Source organism: Hyaena hyaena, unplaced genomic scaffold (genome assembly GCF_003009895.1).
Source record: "Hyaena hyaena isolate Hyena2069 unplaced genomic scaffold, ASM300989v1 scaffold_10, whole genome shotgun sequence".
Taxonomy (NCBI): domain Eukaryota; kingdom Metazoa; phylum Chordata; class Mammalia; order Carnivora; family Hyaenidae; genus Hyaena; species Hyaena hyaena.
Genome location: NW_024080642.1, coordinates 1,198,528 through 1,226,111, shown reverse-complemented (window position 1 = coordinate 1,226,111; position 27,584 = coordinate 1,198,528). Strand labels below are relative to the sequence as shown.

At 41.1% G+C, this 27,584-nt stretch overlaps 1 protein-coding gene across 1 annotated transcript in view; it reads right to left on the bottom strand.

Moving 5' to 3' along the window:
• MYO1D (myosin ID) overlaps positions 1–27,584 on the bottom strand; it is a 351,929-nt gene that overhangs the window by 247,669 nt on the left and 76,676 nt on the right. The window contains exons 2-6 of the mRNA XM_039251930.1: positions 10,746–10,954; positions 8,196–8,289; positions 5,876–6,041; positions 4,014–4,067; positions 2,477–2,572 (exon numbers count right to left, since the gene is read on the bottom strand). Of these exons, the coding sequence (XP_039107861.1) occupies positions 2,477–2,572; positions 4,014–4,067; positions 5,876–6,041; positions 8,196–8,289; positions 10,746–10,954 (619 nt within the window). The remainder of the gene's footprint in view (positions 1–2,476; positions 2,573–4,013; positions 4,068–5,875; positions 6,042–8,195; positions 8,290–10,745; positions 10,955–27,584) is intronic.

The following is a 27,584-nucleotide window of genomic DNA, read 5'->3' as shown; positions in this document are numbered from 1 at the left end:
GGTAGTTAAGTAAAACTATGATACAGAGTGTAATAATTTATAGTTGGGGTGCCTGGGTGGCTTAGTTGGTTGAGCGTCCGACTTTCACTTAGGTCATGATCTCACGGTTCGTGGGTTCGAGCCCCGCGTCAGGCTCTGTGCTGACTGCCAGCTCAGAGCCTGGAGCCTGTTTCAGTCTGTGACTCCCTCTCTGACCCTCCCCTGCTCACGCTGTCTCTCTCTCTCTGTCTCCTAGAAATAAATAAACATTTAAAAAAAAAATAATTTATAGTTATTAAAATCATTCTATTAACTTACATTTAATTATTTGTTAATGGAAAAATATTAATAATTGTAATGTAATTTAATAAAAGTGAGTTTATTTAATCAGAGTTTATTGCCTGATTCCATTTATAAATATATAAACACAGGGGTGCCTGACTGGCTGGGTCAGTGAGGCATGTGACTCTTTTTCTCAGGGTGATGAGTTCAAGCTCCACGTTGGATGCAAGGATTATTTATAAATAAAATCTTTAGAAAAAGAAGAGGAAAGAAAGGAAAAGAAAAAGAATATACATAAACCATTATCAATAACTACCTCTGGATGGTAAGCTTTACTTATTATTTAGTTTAGTTATTATTTATTTTTATTTTCTTTTGGTGCTTCTTTATTTTAGGTTTTGACTATGATCACGCATTACATCTTTGTTTCTGTGAGAGAGGAAGAAAAAGAAAGGCAGAGAGAGAAGAGGAATGGGAAACTCCTGAAAAGGGAATCCAACCTACACTGAGCTTAGAGTGAAGGCTTTCAGTGAGGGCACCACATGATTGTGTCAAAAGTAATTTGGTCAGTAGATAATTGGATTAAATCTGGTCACTGCCTTTTTTTTTTAAATGTTTATGCTGAGAAAGAAAGAGTGCAGGGGCGCCTGGGTGGCTTAGTCGGTTAAGCGTCCGACTTTCGCTTGGGTCATGATCTCGCGGTTCGTGGGTTCGAGCCCCGCGTCGGGCTCTGTGCTGACTCCCACAGACCCTCTCTCTCTGACCCTCCCCTGCTCACACTGTCTCTCTCTCTCTCCTAGAAATAAATAAAACATTAAAAAAAAAAATTAAAAAAAAAAAAAAAAAAGAGTGCAAGTAGAGGAGGGGCAGAGAGAGAATCCCAAGCAGGTTCTGAGCTGTCAGCACAGATTCCCCATACGGGGCTCAAACACGCAAACCACGAGACCATGACCTGAGCGGAAACCAAGATTTGGATGTGTAACCGACTAAAACCCCCTGGACGCTCCTCTGGTCATTGGCTTTCTAAGTGCCAGTTTCACAGTCCCCTTCTAGTCTTTGAGAGTTGCTCACCTCCTCTCAGAAAGCTCAAGTGTTGCCCTCTATTGTCTTGCTTGTTTTCAATTAATTTTCACCCAAACATCCTGCTCCGAGATGATTATAAAAGCAAACAAAACAACTATGCAACTTGAATGTCAAACAACGGAAAATTAATCATGAAAGCCTAAATATCACTTCTTTCCACGCATGACAATAAAAATAAGGCTAAATCAGCAATGCAGGTATAATTTGCTTCAGATGAATAATAATAAGAAAAAAAAAGAAACACCTCCCACATCTTGGATCCTTTCCTTTTCTTTCCTTTTATAAATTCTTTTATTTTTCCTCTGACTACAAAAGCAATGTATTTTTTACTATAGAAGAAATTTAAAATATGGAAGAGCACAAGAACACGAATACCTGTAGCCTCCTCCAACCTGAATCAGTAATTAAAGCCTTGGTCTATTCCCCTCCATATCTTACTTTATATATTTATACACCTTCCCCCCCAACAAAGTAGGATAATACTGTAATTACCATTTTATAACCTACCATCAACAAACTACTATATTATTAGGATTTTTGTAGAGTGACTGGTAGAAAATTAATTAGAAATAAAAAAGGAGAAAAGCATCTGCATATGTGAGTGTAAAGGACCCACATACAAGTGAAGGTAAAACACGTGGAAAATTCTGGAGGCTGAATGAATAGAAATGTTCCAGGGTCACAAAACTATGTATACATCAAAACCAATACTTGAAACAACAGTGAATGGAGATCTTTGATACTCAATTTCAACCAAAGTCCTCTTAATGTTCCTTCTGTCTTCCCAGCTTGCCTGTGGTCAAATCATATGGTAACTTCTTTTGAGGCGGATTTCCTGGTCCTATCAATCTTTTTATAGTGCCAAAAGGAATAGGATTAAAAATTCAAAGAAAACACAAGATCATAAGAGAGAAGCGTCTTTCCTGTCAGATGGTGATGAAATACAGAAATGGTTATTAAGCAAAATTGCTGACCAACAATGTAGTGAATCTCTGTCCCTGAACATTTAAAACCCAGAAGAAGAAGAACAGAGTCACTCATTTGCTTCAAGGCAGCAGGCTGGACCAGATATTTACTTAATGTCCCCTCTGATTCTTTGTCTGATTCTACATCTCAGAGAGGAAGCCCTTACCTTTAACTGGGCTCCTACATGAATATAGTTGTAGGATGACAGGGATTTCTGGAGATGTAGAGAGCGAAGTATCTGATCTGTACCTCCTTGGAGTAGCTGAAAAAATAATTAGAAAGAATTGGTAAGATACATACTGAACCAAATACATCAAACATTCTGACGATGGTAATCGTGCTTTTACTATGGTCATTCGTTAAATGAGGGCCTGTGTGTTGTGGTGGACGCTTGCTAAGCAGCCTCATTATCTAGAAAGGATCAGGTTGCATTTCAGAATTCAGAAAAAGTCACAGAAGTAAGAGGCATCAGCAGATGGTCACACGCTGAAACACACTGGAAACACAGTCTCCCCTCATCAATCTCTATATCCAAGGCAGGAGCACTACTGGATAAATAACCATGACTGCAGTGTTGAACAAAGACCAATTTTCCACACTTTCATCCAGTGGGAAAAACACTGGGAAGAAGTTATGGGTTTGGAAAATAAAAGGAACTCTTCTACATTTGGTAGAAAAATAGTTCAATGAAAACATGGTGAACTGTCAACAAAAACACAAGCACAATACGGGTAGCCTTTCTACACAGAATATGCCTTTGGAAGACACCATGTTTAAATTATCTACATTAAACTGTACGCTTTGTTTTACTTAAAAGGTATAATCATCAGATTTTTAAAAGTGATCTTTTAAATTAAATATACCAGAACTTGTACATGCAAATGAGCACCATCTATTAAAACAGTTCCCTGAATTGTAGTCAGCTTAACACGGTCACTGCTCAATTACCTGCAGAAACAGTTTCCATAGGAAAATCAATCTGATTTATAGTTTTACTTCCTACAAATCCCAAAAAGCATTGCTTCATTTGATCATCCGCTTTATTTATTAGCACTGGTTTATTTTACTTTTGGCTTTAAAAATTGTAATAATATATCGTAGTTGTTCTCTGAGCATGAAGACTTGCTACCAGAAAGGCTATTTTAAAAGATTTTGCCTTAAACTCTACAAGCATTCTCAAAAGACGTATCAGATTGTTTTCTAAGCAATCACAACTTTGATGGGATAAAGAAGACAATTCTCCCTTGCATTCATAATTGTTTCAAGTAATCATCTTGCTTTATAGCCTCCATGAGCAAAATAAAACTGAAGTTGTATTGCTCCGCCTGGGGCTCCCAAAAATGGGAACAACAGCTTCGATTAAAAATAAAACACAATTAATTTAACATATTCGGAATTTACCATTTCAAAAGCCTTGACAGATATTAAACTATTCTCTATTCTGCAAAAAAAAAAGTGATGCTCCATGAAGGCAGTCAGTCTGATGGGTTAACCACCTGCTAGCTCTTTGTAACGATCAGGCTCACCACATCTTAGAAGCAGCATGTGGGGTAGGGCACGTGCACAAGTGTCTAATGTGTTGTGGGCCAATGAAGGCGATGGATGCTCAGGACGGGGTGGGGTGGGGTGGGGGCGATATAAAAGATTCGTCCTTGGTACAACTAGGCAAATGATCAATTACCTGAACAAGAGCAAGTACTAACCTGATAGAAAGAATGGAAGCTTCTTTCTCCTGGCTGTTGCACAATCACTCGAGACTTTAAAAAAACAAAACAATGAAATTGTTAATCTGAGAATGCACCCCAAAAACAAAATGAACGTCACAATTCTCAGGAAATCGTATACCAACAGTGCATTTAAATGTCCTAATAGACCCCGTGGATTACCCATCTAAAACTAGGCCTCATCTGTGGGTTTTCTTGTGTAATTTTTTTTTTAATATTCTTTTTTTTTTTTTAATATTTTTTATTTATTTCTAGGAGGGGGAGAGAGAGAGAGAGAGAGAGACAGCGTGAGCAGGGAAGGGTCAGAGAGAGAGGGAATCACAGACTGAAACAGGCTCCAGGCTCTGAGCTGGCAGTCAGCACAGAGCCCAACGCGGGGCTCGAACTCACGATCCGCGAGATCATGACCTAAGCGAAAGTTGGACGCTTAACCGACTAAGCCACCCANAATCACAGACTGAAACAGGCTCCAGGCTCTGAGCTGGCAGTCAGCACAGAGCCCGACGTGGGGCTCGAACCCACGAACCGTGAGATCATGACCTAAGCGAAAGTCGGACGCTTAACCGACTAAGCCACCCAGGCACCCCTTTCTTGTATAATTTTTAATATTTTTAAAAAGATTTTTTACTGCTTAAAAACGAATGCCTTAAACTTTCTGAAAATAAAACTTTTCATTTTTTTCTAACCCGGAGCCTAAAGATGGAATTTTTAGGGGGAGGAATATTGGACGTGGGAGAACAGGAAGGAATGTTTAGGGAGTAATAGTCATAACATTGCCTTCCCCCAGGCCCTGCCTGGCATTCCAAAGAGCAATGCCTTGTATCCTGCAGGAAAATCAGTTGAGCAAGATCAGTCTATAGAGGCCCTTGTCTTAGATGGCTCCCAAAAGACTATGAGAAGGCTCAAAAGTATGTTCATTCAAAGGGGTCCTTTTGACTGACTGTGTATATACAGTGAAGCCGTAAAACATTTTGGAAAAAGACTGATAATATCTGGGATTTCCAGTCCTTCTGTAATGGACACTGATAAAAACACTTACTTCCTGAACAGTCTGACTTCAACTTAACAACAACAACAAAATAGATTATACTGGGCGCCTGGGTGGCTCAGTTGGTTGAGTGTCTCGCTCTTGATTTTGGCTCAGGTTGCGATCTCACAGTCACGGGATTGAGACCCGTGTCAGGCTCCATGCTGAGTGTGGAGCCTGTTTGGGATTCTCTCTCTTCCTCTCTCTCTGCCCCTCCGCCCTGCTCACACTAGAAACCAAAAGAAAATGAGATTCAAATGAATATAGATGGGAGTATCAAATCAATATGTTATATATCTTACACATACACAATGTGAAAGGTCAATTATACCTCAGTTAGAAAAAGACTGTTGTGTGGCATGATTCTGTGAGGAGAGTGTTATTCCAGAGACTGGGCCTCCTGTGCACTAAGGAAAACAACATGCAGACACATGGGTGTGTCAACAGTGTAGAACTGACTAGTCCTGGGCTGGTCTTTGACCAGACCTCACCCAGAGGGTGGCACACACTCGAATACCACTCCTGCCCCCACCACAAACGCCCCTACATCCTTATCTACAAAGCTGGAACCCTTCCCAAGCCGATGTGTGTATATATATATAAGCTAATATATATATATTATATATATATATATATAAGCTAATAACACAAAAGGAGAATATCTTGTCATGACAGCTAACTGAGAAGTACGAGGGGAAGGAGAATAGGATTAAAAGCTACTTTGAAGTGATTCTAAAAGTTCTATAAACACAATCAGGTTTACACAGAATTCAGCACTTGAAAACATTACCCTCAGAAACGAAGCACATTTTACCTTCTCCAGTAAGTAGTTATTGATGTGTCCACCAATAGGGTCCCCCTTGAAGTCAAAGTTGATGTCCATGTACTTTCCAAACCTGCTGGAGTTGTCATTACGGTTGGTTTTGGCATTTCCAAAAGCTTCCAAGACACAGTTGGACTTGAGCAGCATATTCTTCACTCTTGAATACAGACAAATGAAAGTCATTATAAAGACTTTTAGAGGCTGAGCCTTTTAGAAAACTGGATTTTGTTAAAGCACACCCAAATATTTATACAAAGAGGCTGAGGGCAGTGTTATTTGCCACAGTGAAACAAACCAACCCAAACCTCCCCTAACTGCCCACCAACAGGGTTGGGTAAAATAACTTATTTTCCTACGACAGTGCATGTTGACGGAGAAAGATGTCCAGAACATATTCACGAATGAGAAATTAAGTTGCAAAATAATATGTGTGGCAGGGTCCTTGTATGACTGTGCGTGTGTATGTGCTGACTGTATGTGTATATGCATACACGTTAGTCGATGCTTAAAAAGCTGGAGGGAATAGTACACTTGGCTATAATTATCTAGGTTGACAGAAGAGGAGTTTGTAGAGTGGATTTCAGGGAGCTTCCACCCAGGACAAAAGGCTGTAATATTTAGTTTAAGTGAACATGTTTTATTTGCATAAAGAAAAATCTTTTTTTTAAAAAACATTTTATTTATTTCTGAGAGAGAGAGACAGCATGAGCAGGGGAGGGTCAGAGAGAGAGAGACACACACAGAATCTGAAACAAACTCCAGGCTCTGAGCTGGCTGTCAGCACAGAGCCCGACATGGGGCTCGAACCTACGAACCATGAGATCATGCCCTGAGGCAAAGTTGGACGCCCAACTGATTGAGCCACCCAGGTGCCCCCAAAAAAATCTTTAAAAAAAGATATCTTCCCCAAAGAAAGAATGATACAATTTTTAAAAGTACTTGCTTATAAAGCCTAAAACACTGAAATTTACTGAATTTAGTTATACATTTAAAAATGGTCTTTATTAGTTTAGAAATCGCTCATTTTGTTTGAAGCTATATGAAATCTCCCCTTTGTACTGTTACTTAATTCCTTCTTTATTCAGTGAATGCTAACTTTCTACGAGCAATCTCTGCCAATGGTACTTTTTAACTGCATGCTAGACCTTATTAAATCTTTGTTTTTAGGTCACTGACAGAATTCCCCTCGTAGGGGCACATGGGCACGCCTGCAGAAATAACTTTGGCCACTGAAATAACCTAATACAGATGACTCACAGCTGCTAAGTGACCCCACAACCTTCTTTCCACACGTGCGCACTCCCACACACATGCACACAGGCACGTTTAAAATGTCAGGGGAGGGGGCGGCTCCACTCTTATGGTAAACAAAGGCAACTGTCTTTTTGTTTGTTTGAGAGAGAGGGGAAGTGGCAGAGAGAGGCAGACAGAGGATCCAAAGCAGGCTCTGCTCTATCAGCACAAAGCCGGATGTGGGGCTCAAACTTACATACGTTGAGATCATGACCTGAGTTGAAGTCAGATGCTTAACTGATTAGGCCACTCAGGTGCCCCAAGGCAATTACCTTTAAAACTCTGGTGAGATATGTTCATGACAGACTAGTAAATCTACAAATGCCTTACTCTACTATATCAAGTGAATTTAGAAACAAAATGAAGTTACTTCTCAGCCAGTCATTCTCCTGAGCTGCTATGAAAATTAAGATAACTTACTCATTCTTGTCCTTGTCATAGGAGATTGCAAAGTCAGAATGAGAAGTGGTGATGTGTCACAATTAAGAAAAATGTCTCCTTGGGGCACCTGGGTGACTCAGTCAGTTAAGCATCCAACTTTGGCTCAGGCTATGATCTCATGGCTTTTGAGTCTGAGCCCTGCATTGGTCTCTATGTTGACAGCATGGAGCCTGACTGGGATTTTCTCTCTTTGCCCTTTCCCTACTTGCACTCTTTATCAAAAATAAATAGACATTTTAAAAAAGAAAAGAAAAGAAAAGAAGAAAGAAAGAAAGAAAGAAAATGGGGTGCCTGAGTGGCTCAGTCGGTTAAGCATCCAACTTCAACTTAGGTCATAATCTTACAGTTCATGAGTGTGAGCCCCATGTCAGGCTCTGTGCTGACATCTCAGAGCCTGGAGCCTGCTTTGGATTCTGTGTCTCCCTCCCTCTCTGTCCCTCTCCACCTCACACTCTGTCTCTCTCTCTCTCAAAAATAAAGAAAGGAAGGGAGGGAGGGAGGGAGGGAGGGAGGAAGGGAGGGAGGAAGGAAACGAAGCTTCGATCAGCATGTCTCCCCATATTTATTCCACCCTTACCTTTCAACCTCCGCTCTCTGACTGGGGTTGGTGATGGCCGCAATGTACTGCATAATGTATTTACTGGCTTCAGTCTTACCAGCTCCACTCTCCCCTGGGGGAAAAATTGTGCAAGGCTTAACACTGTACCTTAAACCAAGAGTAAGCTAATTTTTACTAGAATAATTGCAAATTTTGTTGTTATTTACTTAAAATTCTTAAGTTTCACTGTTCACTTTTTTGAGTAATTTCCTCCTAACTTGATAGGTTCTAACAGATCTGAAAATGTTGAAAGAAAAAAATAAAACTACTATAGAAGTAAAATAACCAGTAGACTACAAATCGAGATTTATTTAGCACAAAAATATCAAGGGATAAACTGTGGTAAACTAATTCCTTAGACCAAGGTCTTTGTACTCAGCAGTGACCCCTGAGGATAGCAGAAAAGCAGAAAGCTAGTGCCTCAAATAGTGGCCATGACTAAATTCGTATAACCTTATTCTCTAGAGCAAATTTCTTTTCATCTTCACGAGGATGAAATAATTCCTCCAGAAAATTAAAGTTAGAGTAATTTCAGTGGCAAAACAACACAGCGAGCTCCACACATGGTGTCACAGAGAAAGCATGACAGCCGATGTAAGGCAGGAAGAATGGATCACTTTAGAATGAGCCGCCCGGGGCGTCTGGGTGGCTTAGTCGGTTAAGCGTCCCACTTTGGCTCAGGTCATGATCTCCTGCTTCATGGGTTTGAGCCCCGCGTCGGGCTCTGTGCTGACAGCTAGCTCAGAGCCTGAAGGCTCCTTCGGATTCTGTGTCTCCCTCTCTCTCTCTGACCCTCACCGCCTCATGCTGTCTCTCTCTCTCTCTCTCTCTCTCTCTCTCTCAGAAATAAAAACATTAAAAAAAGAAATTTTTAGAATGAGCTGCCCAAACTGTTAAATGTATATGCCTCCTGACTCAAGAATTCCACCTGCAGACATTTATACTACAGAAATACTAAAAATACAAATATAGGGGCGCCTGGGTGGCTTAGTCGGTTAAGCGTCCGACTTTCGCTTAGGTCATGATCTCGTGGTTCGTGGGTTCGAGCCCCGCGTCGGGCTCTGTGCTGACTGCCAGCTCAGAGCCTGGAGCCTGTTTCAGAGTCTGTGTCTCCCTCTCTCTCTGACCCTCCCCTGCTCACGCTGTCTCTCTCTCTCTCTCTCTCCTAGAAATAAACAAAACATTAAAAAATTTTAAAAAATACAAATAATAAAATAATGCTAAAAATACTCTTCAACGGTTTAAGGAGTATTTCTACAGACTGTGCTATGTGTCACAGCTAAAGTCTGAAAATAAGATGCCTGTCAGTAGAAGACCGGGCTAATAAATGATTCAACTATTCAGTGGAATCCTACACAACTGTTAGAGAATCCCCTGCATCATTAGAGGTATGCTAATGAAAAGATGCCATTCTATGTTGTTAAATGGAAAAACAAGTTATGTAATAGCATTTATGACATAATTCTGTCATAATTATAGGTTTATAATATAATTTCATATGCATGCTTGACTGTATTATATACAGAAAAAATGTATAACAGGACAAACACCTAAATTAACAGCTGTTGCTGTTGCAGAGTTGGGGGTAACAAGGTTATTCAGAGGGAAGGGACTTTCTGCTTTTACTGTAAACATTTATATGACTGTTTGTTCCCTTGTTTCTTTTCTAATCAGGCAATATTGCTTTCATCATTTAATATAACATAGTCCTAGAATACAATTCTCCAACATTAACATTAAGTTACATAACTCCTCTGACCCTTAATATTCTCATCTATAAAGCAGAAACACAACTGTATTACCACTCAACTGTTTTGATAATCAAAACGGAATAAAGATAATAAAAGTAGTTTTAAGAGTATAAAGCCCCTACTGCAGATGTGAGGTATTATTAGCACCAAAATAAATTCCCAGTTTGGGAGAGGCCACCGTGGGTCAGCGGGCAGGTATTTCCCCTGTCCTCCATTTACTACACCAGATCCCTCGCAGAGCGCAGCCCCAGCTCTTGGGCACATGGAGCCTAGAGACAGAGATTGTCACCAGTCTCCCTGCTCTTCAGGCTTCACAGCTCCAGCCACTAGCTCTGACAGCCCATTTCTGGTCCCCCTGCCTGCATGTCCCATGACACCAGGTCCCCCTTTCACCAACCTAAGTTCATTCTTCATTTTTGGTAACTCAGGATTTCATTTTCTTGGTTTCATTCTGCTATTATTTAAAATACATTTTTGTTAACATTTTTTCCAGAACTTTTATGTCTTTGAGAAGGGAGGAGGAATCCTGCATGTTGGCTCAGTCTAGAAAATTGACCAGAAGCCCATGCACACGTAACATGTATGTGCAAATGAGCCGAGACTACACATCAGTCAGACAAGATTTAATAGTTATTGTTCACTGCATTTTTTTCTTCTCCTATAAAACTGCTTACCTTTCTAACTTCAAAAAAGATCTACTGGACAGTTTGGATCCTTGAGTACCTAATAAGTTAAATGGATTTTGACCCTGAAAGCACAGGGGATTCCCTCTGAATACCTGATATCACAATACAAGTGTCTTTTGAGCGCCTCTTCATAGCTTTGTAAGCAGCATCGGCAATTGCAAAAAGATGAGGAGGTCTCTCATACAGCTCACGCCCTTTATACTGCTCAATTGTGTCTCTCCCATAGATGCTCAATGACTTGTAAGGATTCACAGACACGACGACTTCTCCAATGAATGTGTAGATGCGCCCTTTTTCAAATCTGTACAGAAACGAAAGAAATGAAAGAAGAACAGCTATGGTTACAAAGAAACACTGTCTTTCCGACGAGTCTCATTTCCAAGAAAATCAGAACATCCCAGGAACGGTTTCTGAACTGACATTTCATTAATTCTGAATTTAATTTTAGAGACAATGCTCAGGTTGTGCCCTTTCAGATGTTGCTGGCAGAAAAGACTAGTAAGAGTTAAAAGCCAGGGAAGAAGAAAGAATTTCATTTTTTGTGAGCTGGATATCTCCTATTTCCGAGATACAAAAGGATAAGTAGGTGCTCTACTAAGAGCTCTAGTAAGAGGAGAAACACAAGTTAAAGCAGGTCTTGGAATCTACTCGGCCAGATTTTTCAATTATAAAGAAAACTGTCCAAATACATTTCTTTTTTCCCCCGCTCCCGCTTGAATCTGCACTAAAATGTCAGTAAAGGAATAAAGACACTAAAGTTCATAATAGCGAGAAGGGTAGAGGAGACATTTCTGGCATACATCAAATTTATTATTTTAAATGATGGCCTAGAATTCCACAGTATAGATTATCATTCTTTATTCAATCGTTCCCTTCCCTCCTGTTATTATGTAGAAAATATTCCTGACACATAATCTTACAAACCAGTGCTTTTATTCTGTGGGAGAGCTGGTTGAAAGGCATGTGTATTTTTTTTTTAAATTATTGATAATAGGATCCCACCTTTTTACTATAAAACTCTAGAATGGTGCCCCATATATGATTTGTATGTATAACTGTACGTAGCTATATTTGGTAAGGGATTACACAAGCATGGAAAAATATGGAAGCCTACATGTTCTATTTTATGTACCCTTTTATACATATAACATGGTGATGAGGAGGAAGGCCATGTGGGTGGATGGAAGGAAGCTATAGGAACAAAGGGATAAAAAAGTAAAGAAACCCTCTGGTATACTGCACAAAATCATGTGTCTATATTTGCAAAGACAAAATTTAAATATAAAACTTAGAAAATCCATATATAGTCACAGTTTATACATTATTTACACATATAAACACCCACCAACCAGAGCTAGACCAACACCCAAATGGACATCTGTATACAAGTTGTTGCCAACACGTTCTGCCTGCCGAGAGGCACAGGAAGACACAGAGCTCACGTCCAGGAATGAAGGGAGTGCCAACACGGGCAAAATTCTGGTCCCTGGACAGTGACCAGGTCTCTAAGCACTCCTGCTTAGGACCAGCCCAGAAGGGAAATAACTAATTCTTTGAGACCACAAGGCAAGGACCTTACACCTCCTTCACAATGGAATGAAGGCTATTGGCTATAATTAGGAGTGGAAACAGATGCTGATAATCAACAATAAATTAAAACCAAGATCTTTATTAAATAGTTAATGTATATTTAAATAAAAACTATTAATAGCCACTTTAAGAATTTCTGTGCATTTTTCTACTGTGGTTTTCCTATATATGCTAATTATTGGACACAAAGTTTATATGGTGGTTAAAAGCACGGACTCTGGAGTCCTTGACATTTGGGTCTGAATGCTCACACTGCAAATATAATAGCTGTGAGACTTTGTAAAACTACTTCACCTCCATATGTTTTACCTGTCAAATGGACAACTATATCCTGCTCTCGCCTTGGCATTGAGTAAGTACTTAAAAAGGCGGGGGGGGGGGGGATTTATCTTACGCTTCCAATTATGCTCTGCATGAACAATATTTTAATAAATGCTTTTATTTTATTAACATTGCTACTAAAATCACAACAATCCTTATACATAAGGGTAAGGAATCAACTCAATAATTATAATCCAATCCCCTGCCTCAGCTGTTAATCAATGAACAATAAGCCATAAGGAAAATGTCCACATAATTCATGTTCAAACACACCCCCACCCCCACCAAAGTATTAAAAAGCTAAGGTTCACTACCCAAGCCTTTCTGGCTTAACCTGAAAATTTGCAGGACATACTCAACAAACTGTCTTTAAGGATAAGAATTAGAAGGACATAATTTTTTAGTTTTAGAAATGCTGTCCAAATTTGGGGGGCATGGGAGAAGAGGAGGAGGATGTTAGGTAAAAGAGATCAGCTCACAGGTCTGGAGTTCTGTGAAATAAGACACAGCAAATAACACATGAGATCAGAATGCTGTTCTAAGATTCCAGGTCTGCCTAATTAGGAAATTCCATTTTATTCCAAATAGAGTATTTTGTTTATCAAAGCTTCTAGACATCAGGTTTGTAAAACCCAATTAAAATACGTGCATAAAAGCATCAAATGCATAACTATTAAGGTGAAGAGAGTGGCAAAAGGTCAACAAATTACAATATTAAATACAATACTTTGGTAATTTATAAAATGCTAGAAACTTACTTGAAACTTGGTTACCACACATGAAACTTTCAGTTTGGTTAAGGCTTAAATTCACCGCTAGATGGTGCCAGTGTATACTTTAAGAGCAATCCAAGATTCCAATTTGCTTCGAAAAGCCTCAGGGTATGAAATTAACACTAAGGTAATGTAGTCACCTGCTTAGTATGCTTCCATAAGGGACTACTGTAGTGATCCTCGACGATAAATAGGGTGATGCCATCTCTTACAAGAGACCAAGGAAGGCATTTCTATGCCTTCTGCGTGCCAAGCTTGTATGACAAACTTTTATACTGCACTCTTCAAAATTTATTCAATATCTACTATGTGCCAGGCACTGGGCCTGACTGGGAATTAAAAGATGAACAAAGTGCAGGGAAGTATTGCAAATAAATAATAACAATATGATAGGTACGATAATAAAGGCATATACCGTGCTGGCAAAGATGATCACAACACACCCCTTTCAATGAGGAACCTAGAGAATATATTAATACTCTTAAAGAGTATTAATTAAAAAGTAATATACTAAGCCCAGAGCAAGGCACACCAGGCCTTGTGTGTCCTGGCCTCCAAATTTCTCTTCACTTCATTCTCCTAACTATCCACCACACATCCACCTATCAAAACCTCCTGATCGCTTCTTCCATCTCAGTCACCTCTGCTATTACATTAATGAGCTACTTATGGTTCCCAAGGGCACCGCGACCTCATGGTTTGCCCGTGGGTTCATTCTGCCTAGAATACCCTGTCCTCACCCAGTGTCTTCTCCCATCTCAGCAGTTTCCCACTCCTTCAAAAGCAAAATAAAATGAAACAAGACCAGAAAACTTTACCTACTAGGGGACAAGAACCTAGCCACAACTCTGAAACATGACCTGTGAAGAACAGTTGCAAAGAGCCATGAAAAGCAGATGTGGGGGAGGGAGGCTGCCCGGTGAGAAGAGGCGCCTGTGCGCGTGCCAGGCTCCAGGGCAGAGCTCCCCACAAGAGGGCTGAGGTTCTCCAGAGCCAAACCATCTGTTCCTAAGAATGGCAGAGTCTTCGGGTGCTGGTGGCTGTGTGACCAAAGGGGTCCCATGTGGCATCTGAATAGTTGCAAGATGGGACTGAATGAAGATGAGTAGACATTACATTGTTGCAATTACACTGCAGTTAATTACAGTGTGGTGAGGCAAAAGAGAAAAAGCAGGTACAATTGCTCTGCAGCAGCTGATCTTGATCAAGGAAAACAGGTGCTGCTTAGTGACCTCCCAGATGTCTCATGGCATGCTGACAGGGCTGGCCTGCTAGTCAGGCAAACTCCTTGCCATTTCAAAGTGCTGCTGAGAAATGGTTTAGAAATAACTGAGCCTGAGTGGCTCAGTCAGTTAAGCGTCTGACTCTTGATTTCAGCTCAGGTCATAATCTCACAGTGTGTGGGTTGGACCCTGGCACAGGGAGTGCAGAGCCTGCTTAGGATTCTCTCCCTCTCTCTCTGCCTTCCCCTGCTACTGCACACACACTGTCTCTCTAAAATAAATTTTAAAAATTAAAAAAAACAACAATTCTAAACTCAGTTATCTACTGGCCATTCCACATATTCTCTTTCAACAACTAACTAACCCAGAATGAAGCAGCCACATCTACTCAAAGACGGTAATAATCAAAAGTGACCCAGAATGGGGCCCAGGGTAAGAAAAACAAGGCAAAGGAACTGAGAGGACAAAAGGCAGATTGAGAATACCCATGAAAAATAGGGAAGTCATAAAGGAGAAAAACTATGGGAAAATGTTTCTGCATGGAAGCAAAGAACATAAAGAAAATAAAGCCCTCTAAACCAAGAGATCAGTGAAAACATCACTTAAAAATAGAGAAATCAGGGGCGCCTGGGTGGCTTAGTCGGTTGAGTGTCCGACTTTCGCTTAGGTCATGATCTCGCGGTTCGTGGGTTCGAGCCCCACATCGGGCTCTGTGCTGACTGCCAGCTCAGAGCCTGGAGCCTGTTTCAGTCTGTGATTCCCTCTCTCTCTGACCCTCCCCTGCTCATGCTGTCTCTCTCTCTCTCTTAGAAATAAATAAAACATTAAAAAAAATTTTTTAAAAATAAATAAATAAAAATAAAAATAGAGAAATCAGGTGTGCCTGGGCGGTTCTGTTGGTTGAGCCTCCAACTCTTGATTTTGGCTGAGGTCATGATCTCACGGTTTGTGAGATGGAGACTCACATTGGGCTCTGCACTGACAGTGAGGAGCCTGCTTGGGATTCTGTCTCTCCCTCTCTTTCTGCCCCTCCCCCACATGCATGATCTTTCTCTCTCTCAAAATAAATAAACTTTAAAAAAAAATTTTTTTTTTAATGTTGTATTTCTGAGAGAGAGAGAGACAGCGTGAGCAGGGGAGGGTCAGAGAGAGAGGGAGATACAGAATCTGAAGCAGACTCCAGGCTCTGAGCTAGCTGTCAGCACAGAGCCTGATGCGGGGCTCAAACCCACGAACCGTGAGATCATTACCTGAGCTGAAGTTGGACGCTTAACCGACTGAGCCACCCAGGTGCCCCTGAACTTTTTTTTAAAACAGAGAAATAATGCTTAAAACCATTTTTTGAAAAAGGAGATGAGAACCAAAGAGCTTAAGGAAACAATGGAAGAGGAGAAAACCCCACAGAAATAAAGACTACATTAAGAGACATCAGAATGAGGGGGTGCCTGGGTGGCTCAGCTGGTTAAGTTGGTCAGCTCAGGTCATGATCTCCTGGTTCACAGGATCCATGCTGACAGCAGGGGGAGCACACTTGGGATTCTGTCTCCCTCTCCATGTGCCCCTCCCCTGCTCATGCTCACTCTCTCTCTCAAAATAAATTTAAAATATATATATACACACACATATATAAAGACATCAGAATGGGAACGGATACTGCTGAACATATGGACAAGAAGAAAAGGAAGCAAAATGAAGTGAAAAAACAAAGTTCAAGTAGAAAGCAGTATAGAAGAGGGGATAATGGGGATCACTGACTGGTGTCCTGAAGGCTTTGGTATGATAATGGTGACATTTCAAAACGGCAAACAAATGCACCAATAATGTATGTCAACAGAGAGTGTCAGAAAACATCTCAGCCACCTGGAAACCAAAACCCACAGATCACCAGTGTGATGACTTGAACTGTGCACCGCTCCCCCCAACCCCCAACCCACAAAAGATATGCTGAAGTCCTAATCCCTGGTGACCTTATTTAGAAACAGGGTTTTTGCAGCTGTAATCAAGATGAGGTCATTAGAGCGGGCCCTAATCCAACATGACTCGGTTATGAGAAGAGGAAAGTGCCACGGGAAGAATGAGACAGACAGAGAGGACACCATGCGATGACAGAGATGACAGGCGCAGCTGTGAGCCAATGTCACCACTGGAAGCTAGGTAAAGCCAAAGACGGGTTTCTCCCCTGCCAGTTCCAGACCGGCCTGGCCCTGCTACACCTTGATGTTGGACTTCTAGCCTTCAGGACTGTGAGACAAGAAATGTCTGACCTTTTTAAGCCACCTCGGTTGTATAATTTTGTTTGTGGCATTTTGTTACAGCAACTCTAGGAAACTAATATGACTAGTCATACCAAAATAAATTCTATGAAAGTGTCTCAGTTTCACTTCATGTTTAAAGAAATGCAAGTCAAACCCACAATAGGGTATAATTTTCCACCCACACGGGAGGAATTTTGACAGCGAACAAGACTGGCAAGAGTATGGAGCCCCAGATATCTTCCCCGTCGCAGGTATCACCTTCATTGGTGGGACTTCCTCTAAGCCATTCTCCATAAAATATAAATCGAAATGCTCATTCCTATCCTTAAATCTTTTCAATGGGAAGTCCTAATGTCAAGCCAATCTGACATCCCCATATTGGCTTATCTCATGTCAACCACTCCTGATGACTGTGCTCTGGCCAAGAATAAAACAAAATCTTTCCCACCTAAACTGCCCCATCCACCATCATCCCAGGCTCGTTTCCTCTATGGTAGTAGCTTCTGGCCTGCTTACTGTCTGTCTCCAGAGAAATACAGACCATATTTACCTTGTTCATTGCTTTACCTTCAGCATGCAATACAGTGCCTGGAACTTACAGGGGATGGTTAAATATTTGATGAATCAAAAAATAAAGGAAGGAAGGAATGAGTTCCCTTAGCCCACCTCCATTTTATCAGCAAATGGTTTGCATCCTATTTATAGAGAAAATTTAGGCTGTCAAGTGTGCAAGACGTTAAATCACCTACCATCATTACTTTTTTTTTTTAAATTTATGTCCTTAGTTTCGTTTCTCTTATTTCCTTATGACTTTCAAAAGTGGGAGGAGGGGAGAATAAATACAGCAGGGTATCACCTCGTTTTTAATGGGCCTCATCTTGATGCTTAACTGAAAATAACCTTTCCTTTCACAGTGGCAATTTCATGTAATCTGGATACAAACAGGAATTTATATTCCAGGGAAATATAAATAAAATAGTATCTACTCTGACTCACCCTCTGGGACAGTTTTTTACTGTTAGAGAAGGAAGTTGCAAAGTATGCAGGATTGACTTGGAACTGGAGGTATCAGTCCAAACTGGTGGTGTGCGGTGGCATGAAGGGAGGGGAAGCGGAGAGAGATGTATATGCACACACATTTCCTAGCTCTGCCCTCTGAGGGAGCTCAGAAGCAATGACACCCAGATGTTGGCTTGTAAATGATTCTTCTTAACTAAAAGGACCCAGGGTTCCTTGGAGAAAAGTTGATTCTGAAGCTGGGGCAGGGGAAGTACGAGATGAATCTGGAATACCTCGTTGAGCCAAAAAATAGGGAAGTACTCAAAGAACGACAGGGACATATCAAAATAAACAGGAATCAGTGTGAACAGGCTCTTGCCGGCCAAATCTGGAACCACATGAGTACTAAAATAAGTAATGCCAGTAACATTATAATCCCCCGAATAAAATAAGAATGTAGGAGTCCATACTGATATAAAATAGAAGTGAACTGGAGAAGGAAAATCTCTTCCTTAGGGTGGAATGACAATTAAGCAATACAGAAGGGGGGCCACCTGGGTGGCTCAGTCGGTTAAGTGTCCAACTTCAGCTCAGGTCATGATCTCACGGTGCGTGGGTTCAAGCCCCGCATCGGGCTCTGTGCTGACAGCGAGCTCAGAGCCTGGAGCCTGCTTCGGATTCTGTGTCTCCCTCTCTCTCTGACCCTCCCCTGCTCTCATTCTGTCTCTCTGTCTCTCAAAAATAAACATTCAAAAGAAGTAAAAAAAAAAAAAAAAGAAATACAGAAAGGATGATGTGAGTTAGAAAATTATCAGTGTATGGTAAAACCAGTATCTGAAAGTGTGATGAGGTACAGGATATTTACACAGGCACAAAGTATCTTCCTGCAAATTACTTAATTACAAAGAGAAAGACAATAGCTTTTACAGGAGAAAACCTTGTGACCACTTAAACCAGGTGCTCGAAGCTAATATCACCAGCACTGACGCAAAATGACATGTGCCCATGATGGTTAATTTTATGTGTCAACTTGACTGGGCCAGGAGGTACCCAGACATTTGGTTAAACACTGCTCTGGGTGTGCCTGTGAGAGTGCTTCCGGATGAGAGAAACATTAGAATCAGTAGGACTGAGCAAAGAAAGTGCCCTCCCCAATGGGTGGGCCTCCTCCACTCCAGCCAAGACCTGATTGAAACAGAAGGGTGAGAAAGAAACAGTGCTTTGTCTCCCAGCCTGGTCTCTGAGCTGGGACACCGGTCTTCACCTGGCCTCATACTTGGGACTCAGACTAGAATTTACATCATCAGCTCTCCTAAGACCCTAGCTTACTGACTGAAGAGTTTGGACTTATTAGCCTCCATAACTGTGTGAGCCAAAAATCTCTATGTGTGTATATAAACACACACACACACACACGCACACACACACGTATGTATCCTACTGGTACTGTTTCTCAGTCAGGCTTACGTGGATTTTGTACTGAGAGTGGTTCTAGAGGGACAGAATTTTAAGAATGAGTTTTCTGAGTTGGTTCTGGAGTTTCAGGAAATGGCTCTCTGATAAGATTTAAGGCCACTAATGACTCTATTTCCAGTAGCAAAAAAACAAAAACAAAAACAAAACAAAAACCAGTGAGAGTCCACGGTGTGATCTGGCAATGAAAATACATAAAATATCTCCAGTGAATACTCTTAATCAACCTCTTGATTAAACATGAGGTTGGCTGGTTAACCTTTAATGTCACTGGACAAAGTGATGAATGAAAAGAATAGCTCAGGGATTAAAATTCCCAGCTCAATTGCTACAAAAGACCTAAAGCTTCTTTTCCTGTAGCCACAGGGCTTAGAACACAAATACAGTGCCTACTGATATGCTGTGGTGAGGACACAACAATCACTTCTGAGGTGTCTGCCAAAAACATAACCTGAATCTAATCGGGAGGAAACAGAAGATAAACCTAAATTGAAGGACATTCTACAAAATAACTGGGAAAGTTCACAGTGAAAAAAACTCAGAAAGGCTGACACTCTGGAAAACAGTATGGCGGTTCCTCAATTAAAAACAGAACTACCCCACGACCCAGCAATTGCACTACTAAGTATTTACCCAAGGGACACAGGTGTGCTGTTTCAAAAGGGAACATGCACTCCAATGTTTACAGCAGTGCTATCGACAATAGCCAAAGTATGGAAAGATCCCAAATGTCCATCGACGGATGAATGGATAATGAAGATGCGGTGTATATATACAATGGAGTATTACTCGGCAATCAAAAAGAATGAAATCTTGCCATTTGCAACTGGATGGAACTAGAGGGAATTATGCTAAGTGAAATTAGAGAAAGACAAATATTATATGACTTCACTCATATGAGGACTTTAAGATACAAAGCATATGAACATAAGGAAAGGGAAGCAAAAATAATATAAAAACAGGGAGGGGGACAAAACATAAGAGACTCTTAAATACAGAGAACAAACAGAGGGTTGCTGGAGGGGCTGTGGGAGGCAGATGGGCTAAATGGGTAAGGGGCATTAAGGAATCTACTTCTGAAATCATTGTTGCACCATATGCTAACTAACTTGGAAATAAATTAAACAATAAATAAATTTTTGAAAAAAAGAGATACTCCAGGACAGGAAGTTTTTTGAAAATCTTTTTTAAAGAAAGTATATTTACTTCTTTTGTTACCTACTTTATTTTTAATTAATCAAAGATATATAAGGCTATGCATTAGAGAGTCTAATCAATATGAGATAACCAACATTAATATACTCCATTAATACTGAACAGAATTAAAGTAAATCGCCTATATTTTAAAAATCTGGGAGCACCTGGGTGGCTCAGTTGGTTAAACTCCCAGCTTCAGCTCAGGTCATGATCTCATGGTTTGTGGGTTCGAGCCCCACATCGGGCTCTGTGCTGACAGCTAGCTCAGAGCCTGGAGCCTGTTTCAGATTCTGTGTCTCCCTCTATCTGTGACCCTCCCCTGCTCTCTCTCTCTCTCTGAGAAATAAAAACATTAAAAATTTTTAAAAAGATCTGTATAGCTTTATCTTTTATAAATGTATAATTTGTTGACATTTAAAAATATTAAATACAACTTTTGATATTAAAGAAAATAGAACAGAAAGGCTGAATCAAATTTCACATTATAAGAAATTAAAGACACATAACTAAATACAAGGCATGCTCCTAGGAAGAATCTTACAGTTCTTGCATTTTTCTATACATGTGAAATTATACACATATTTTAAGTTGCTGATAAAAAAAAACCCTAAGCTTCTTTATATAGTAGGTTTAGATTTTTACTTATTACTTTTGCATAGGCAACACAGGCTCTTAACAACACATATAAATGATTTGATAGTGAAAAGTGTTTCTCATCTTAGCTACAACCTCCCTTCCCAGAGGTAGCCACTGCGACCGGTTTTCTGCAGATTCCTCCAGAAATAGATTATTCAAATACATACATATCCGTACAGATAGTCTTTTACAGGAATGGCATGTTTTTTCTCTAAGTGAAATAATGAATCTTGGTGATAGTGTTACATAAATAGAGAAAAGCCTCATTTTTTTATGCCTACATAGTATTTCATTTCATGAGTGAATACACAATAATAAATTTAATAAGTCCCTACTGGGCTTCTAGGTTGTTAACTCATCTTTTTTACTATGAACAATACAACTATAAATACAACAGCATCTATGTCTTTGTGCATATGTGTAAATACACTTGTAGAATACATTTTTAGAACTGAAGTTGCCAAGTCAAAGGCTACATCTGATTTGAATTTGTGATTTTTTGCCAACTCATCCTCCAAAGAGGCTGTAGCAACTTACACTTCCAGCTACAGCTTGTTTTCTGGGTGTGGGTTTTTAAAACAACGATGCTGGCCCATTTCGAAAGGACAGCTTATAATGCAGTTTTATTTTCAAAGTACACAGAACTTTGACCCCTTTCTTTACTGATGGACAAAACTTACGCAACGCTCATTAGCTTACTGCCAACTTTCAATACGTTCAGTTCACTCTCCCCAGTTCTTAGATGAGAATCTCTTCCGAGGGTAAAGGTATCTTGCTGCTGCTGCTTCTGGCAAAATCATGGCCTCCATGTGATGGAATGGGTTCATTTATTCCCCTTTGTTAGACTTCGCATTCCTGAAGTGGGCAGGGACTGTTTGTTAGAAAGATTATCAGCATCAGAGTCCCACACCCCTGGAGCCCTAGGTTTGAATCCTGGCTCTGCTAGTTACTGATTGTGTGTGTTCATAAACATCTGAGTTACTAGTAAGTGCCATGTGCCAGGCATTGGCACAGAAAGGCTGAATATTATTTCACATTATAAGAAATTAAAGACACATAACAACTAAACACAAGGCATGCTCCTAAGAAGTTTCTTATAGTTCATTCCTTTTCCTATAAATGTGAAATTATGTACAAATTTAAAGTCGCCAAGAGCCCGAGTTAAAGAATAAGGCATGGCATTATCGTACCAAAGACTTACAGAAACAGACAATGCCATGTAGTAAGCACAGTAACAGAGGGTTTAAAAATTACATATTTTTAAGAGACGCTCAGGTGACTCCATTGGTTAAGCATCCAACTCTTGATTTCGGCTCAGGTCATGATCTCATGGTTCGTGAATTCGCGCCCCATACTGGGCTTCTGTGCTGACCGTGCAGAGCCTGCTTGAGAGTCTCTCTCTCTCTCTCTCTCTCTCTCTCTCTCTGTCTCCCTCTCACTCTCTGTCCCTCCTGTGTTCTCTCTCTCAAAATATATACACATAAAAAATTACACATTAAAAGATGTACCACTTCCTTCTTGCTCCTATCCTCTCTCTCTTGTTCACATGTGCCCATGCGTGTGTGTGCACCCCCATCATACTGTTTCAGAAAAGATTTAAGGCAATAACAGAGACAGAAAAGATACTATGGAAGCTCAGAAAAAGGATACTACTCCAGTTTTAGGAGTGGGAGGGTTCAAAACCATCCAAAAATTTGTATGGAACCACAAAAGACCCCGAATAGCCAAAGTAATACTGAAAAATAAAACCAAAACGGGAGGTATCACCATCCCAGACTTCAGCCTCTACTACAAAGCTGTCATCCTCAAGACAGTATGGTATTGGCACAAAAACAGACACATAGACCAATGGAACAGAATTGAGAACTCAGAAGTGGACCCAAAAGTATACAGCCAACTGATCTTTGACAAAGCAGGAAAGAATATCCAATGGAAAAAAGACAGCCTTTTTAACAGATGGTGTTGGGAGAATTGGACAGCAACATGCAGAAGAATGAAACTAGATCATTTTCTCACACCATGCACAAAAATCAACTCAAAATGGATAAAGGACCTGAACGTGAGACAGGAAACTATCAACACCCTAGAGGAGAAAGCAGGAAACAACCTCCTTGACCTCCACCGCAGCAACTTCTTACTTGACACATCCCCAAAAGCAAGGGAATCAAGAGCAAAAATAAACTGTTGGGACCTCATCAAGATTAAAAGCTTCTGCACAGCCAAGGAAACCACCCAGAAAATTAATAGGCAACCAACGGAATGGGAAAAGATAGTTGCAAATGACATATCAGATAAAGGGTTAATATCCAGAATCTATAAGGAACTCACCAAACTACACGCCCGAAAAACAAACAACCCAGTGAAGAAATGGGCAGAAGACATGAACAGACACTTCTCCAAAGAGGACATCCAGATGGCCAACAGACACATGAAACGATGCTCAGCATCCCTCCTAATCAGTGAAATACAAATCAAAACCACACTGAGATACCACCTCACGCCAGTCAGAGTGGCTAAAATGAGCAAATCAGAGAACTCTAGATGCTGGCGAGGATGTGGAGAAACGGGCACCCTCCTACACTGTTGGTGGGAATGTAAACTGGTACAGCCCCTCTGGAAAACAGTGTGGAGGTTCCTCAGGAAACTAACAATAGAACTCCCTTATGACCCAGCAATAGCACTGCTAGGAATTTACCAAGGGATACAGAAATGCTGAGGCATAGGAGCACATGTACCCCAATGTTCACAGCAGCACTCTCCACAATAGCTAAAACATGGAAAGAGCCTAAGTGTCCATCAACAGATGAATGGATCAAGAAGATGTGGTTTATCTATACCATGGAATACTACATGGCAATGAGAAACAATGAAATCTGGCCATGTGTAGCAACATGGATGGACCTTGAGGGTGTTATGCTGAGCGAAATAAGTCAGGCAGAGAAGGACAAATATCATATGTTTGCACGTATAGGAGGATTAGGAGGAACTTGACGGAGGAACAAGGGGGAGAAGAAGGGCGGAAATGGTGGGGGAAAGGGAGAGAGGCAAACCATGAGAGACTCTTGAATGCTGACAAAAACTGAGGACTGATGGATGTGGGGGGGAGGGGGGATGGGCATGGAGGAGGGCACTTCAGGGATGAGCACTGAGTGTTATGTAGAAACTAATTTGACAATAAACTATTTGTAAAATAAATAAATAAATAAATAAATAAATAAATAAATAAAATAAAAAAATTAAAAAAAAAAAAAGGAGTGGGAGGGTTCAAAGAAGACATCCCAAATTTAAATTTCTTGACATCTGAATCATTAATGTGATTATACGGTCTCCATGTAGGTAGTTCTAGGCACTTCCTGACTTATGCTGCCTTCAGGGCACCTGGAATAGGATGCTTTGTTTTGCCTTTTTATTGATGCACTGAAGCTCTGGAAAGAGAAGGTTTGAGGAGACCACCACAGCCCATCAGCGCAGCCGCAGGACCACACTGGCACCCACCTCCCGGGCCTGTCACAGAAGTGAGGCCCTCCGCTCAGTGCAACGCTCAGAGCACTGCTGGCACGGGGTACGGGCACAACGATACGCAGCGCTGCAGGCTGCCCGGACGGCAGGGCAGGTCCCCTTCGCCGGGGCGCCGCATCTGTGCCGCTGAGCCTCAGGGTGACAGTCACTTCCGTAGGCGTAATGAACCTGATCCAGCTTGGCATCGTGTCCAGAAAGCGGTCTCCCAGTTCATAGGGACCCTCTGAAGTCAGAAAACCTTCCATCAAAACGCTCAGGCTTTCCATAGGACACAGGAGACTGGGGAGTGGGCACCGGCAAGGGTTTGACTGAGTTCCCGCATTCATCACTTGGTTTGCTTTTCCAGGGCAACCTCTCTTCCCTTGAGCAATGCAGAAGGTAGCTAACCAGAAAGTGTGGTCAGGAGATGCCTGGCTGAATTGCTGTACTTCTTTCAATGAAAAAAAACCTTGTTTTTGATATATACATTTTTAGATAATGCTTGCTTTTTCTTTTTTTAAAAATTTTTAAAATGTTTATTTTTGAGAGAGTGAGTGCCCATGAGCAAGGGAAGGGCAGAGAGAGAGAGAGAGACAGAGACAGAGAGAGAATGAATGGATCTGAAGCAGGCTCCAGGCTCCAAACTGTCAGCACAGAGCCCAACATGGGGCTCGAACTCACCAATCTAAGAGACCTGAGCTGAAGTTGGATGCTTAACAGACTGAGCCACCCAGGAGCCCCAATGCTTGCTTTTTCAGAAGACACTTCTATTATATAGTAAGATACCTTGTAGAGAAATACTAACCTTAAACGTTCTTATTGCTGTCTTTAGTTTTAGTGTATTCACTTGTTCATTCACACAGTAGTTACTGGTGCCCATGTTCCAAGCACTGTTCCGGGAGCCTCCCTGCTAGTTCAGGGTGATGAGAAGGACAGATGTGAGGGCTGTGAGGGGAGAGGCAGCTGGGTGAGACCTCGCAGTGTCGTGGGCTTTCGGGGGTTACCTCCAGGGCAGATTTTAAGCACTATTCACATCTGCTTTTTTGCAAGCCCCTGTGACTGCAGGCCGGAGAGGACTGAGTACCTGGCAGTGGGGCAGTGAGAAGGCCACTGCTGGTGGTGGGTCCCACTGCACCGCCTGGGACACGGGCAGGGACAACTGGGGTCCTGGTTCGAGTGGAGCAGTGGGGAGACGGAGCAGAGGACAGGCTTTGAGAGCAGAAGCAGAACTGACTAGATTGAGTGACTTACTGGATGTGAGAGGCGGGACGGGGGCGGGGGGGGGGGGGCAAGGTTGCTCACATCACCGGTGGAGCTGACCACACAGCACTAATTATACAGAGCTGGGGTAGTCAAGGAAGAGCACAATTTCGGAAGGTGACCGTGAGCCACACAGGCTGTGTTGGGTCTGAGATTCCTGAGGAAGAGCCAAGTGAAGATGCTTCTCACCCTTCTTTCTCTCAGGAGCTAATTAAACCTGATCCTTTGGACACAAAGGCAGCAACACACAGGCAGACAGACACAGAGTACCAAGAACACAGGCAGGGGGACCAGAAATCCCTACCTGTCACCGGGGGCAAATCTGTGAGGAGGCCACATGTTCTACCGCCCAGCAAGAGACAAGAGATTTCTGGGTTTTATTTTAATTTTTTTATTACCTGAATCTGATTATGTCGAGTTATGTCAGCCATTCTACCTTCCCAGTATGAGGAAAGGGTAGAAACAAACACAACACCTTCCCCACATAAAGGCTATCTTCCGAGCTCCCAAGCAGCATGGCCAAAATAACTGTTAATAATATAATAGCTCCTTTTCAGCTCACTGTCTAAATTCTTTTTTTTCCCAACTTATTTATTTATTTATTTTTACAAATAGTTTATTGTCAAATTAGTTTCCACATAACACCTAGTGCTCATCCCCACGAGTGCCCTCCTCCATGCCCATCCCCCCTAAATTCTTGACCATAAAAGACACTTTTACCAAATACCACTACTTAGTTACCCAGCAAAAGGAAACAGAACATTTTATAGTATATTTCAGTGAAAACAAGATAATATGTCTTGATATTAAAAAAACAAAAAACCTGTCAGATATGGTATAGCAAATCTGGCCCACAAATATAGCAGCTGGGCTCACATCTGGAAATGGACTGCTTTTCAGTTTTTGTGTTTTGGTCTGCCGGGGGTACCTGAAAAGGGTTCAACTTTCAAGCCTGTCACTCCAGTGAGAAGGATACTTGGTCACTCATGGGGCACTCAGTTAACCCGTCACTTTGACAGAAGACTCTCTACAACCACTAAAGTCAGGCCATGTCCACGCTGGGCAAAGAATCACTGTTAGGTTAGAGCATGTGTTAACTTCACACTGTTGAACATGAATCCCAAAATGGCTTCATTTTGATCTTCCAAGGAAAACTGCTCTTTTCACGAGATTCTAAAAGTTTTATAAGCTGACCCAATCCACACCACGGAATGCAAACTGTCTGTTTTGGTCATCATTTGTAAATCCATAGCTTTTAGACAGTATTTAATTATTTAACTGAGTAACTGGTTTTGCTAAAATCCTAGTAGAGGAAATACAGAGATTGGTGAACTGGACCGCAGTAAAATCACTCTCAGTGACTTTAAGTCCTATAGGCCCTCAGACTAGCAGACAGATATTAAAATATTCCCATGTATTTAAAATTAGCAAACCACATACAAACGCACACATACAATGAAGACGCTACATATTTTACAAGGTTAGCATATGAGTAAATCCCAATAAGCAATATAAGCATTATTTAGCTGTGACATTTGAGTGTTTAATGACAGACATGAAGATCTAGACCAAAAAATAAGGATAGAACTTTACCTATTAATAACATGACACTATATTTGCTCTTCTAACCAATAAATAATAAATATAATTTCTCCAACATAAGGCTCAACTTCTCTCTATATATATAAAAGTTGCATATGTATGTA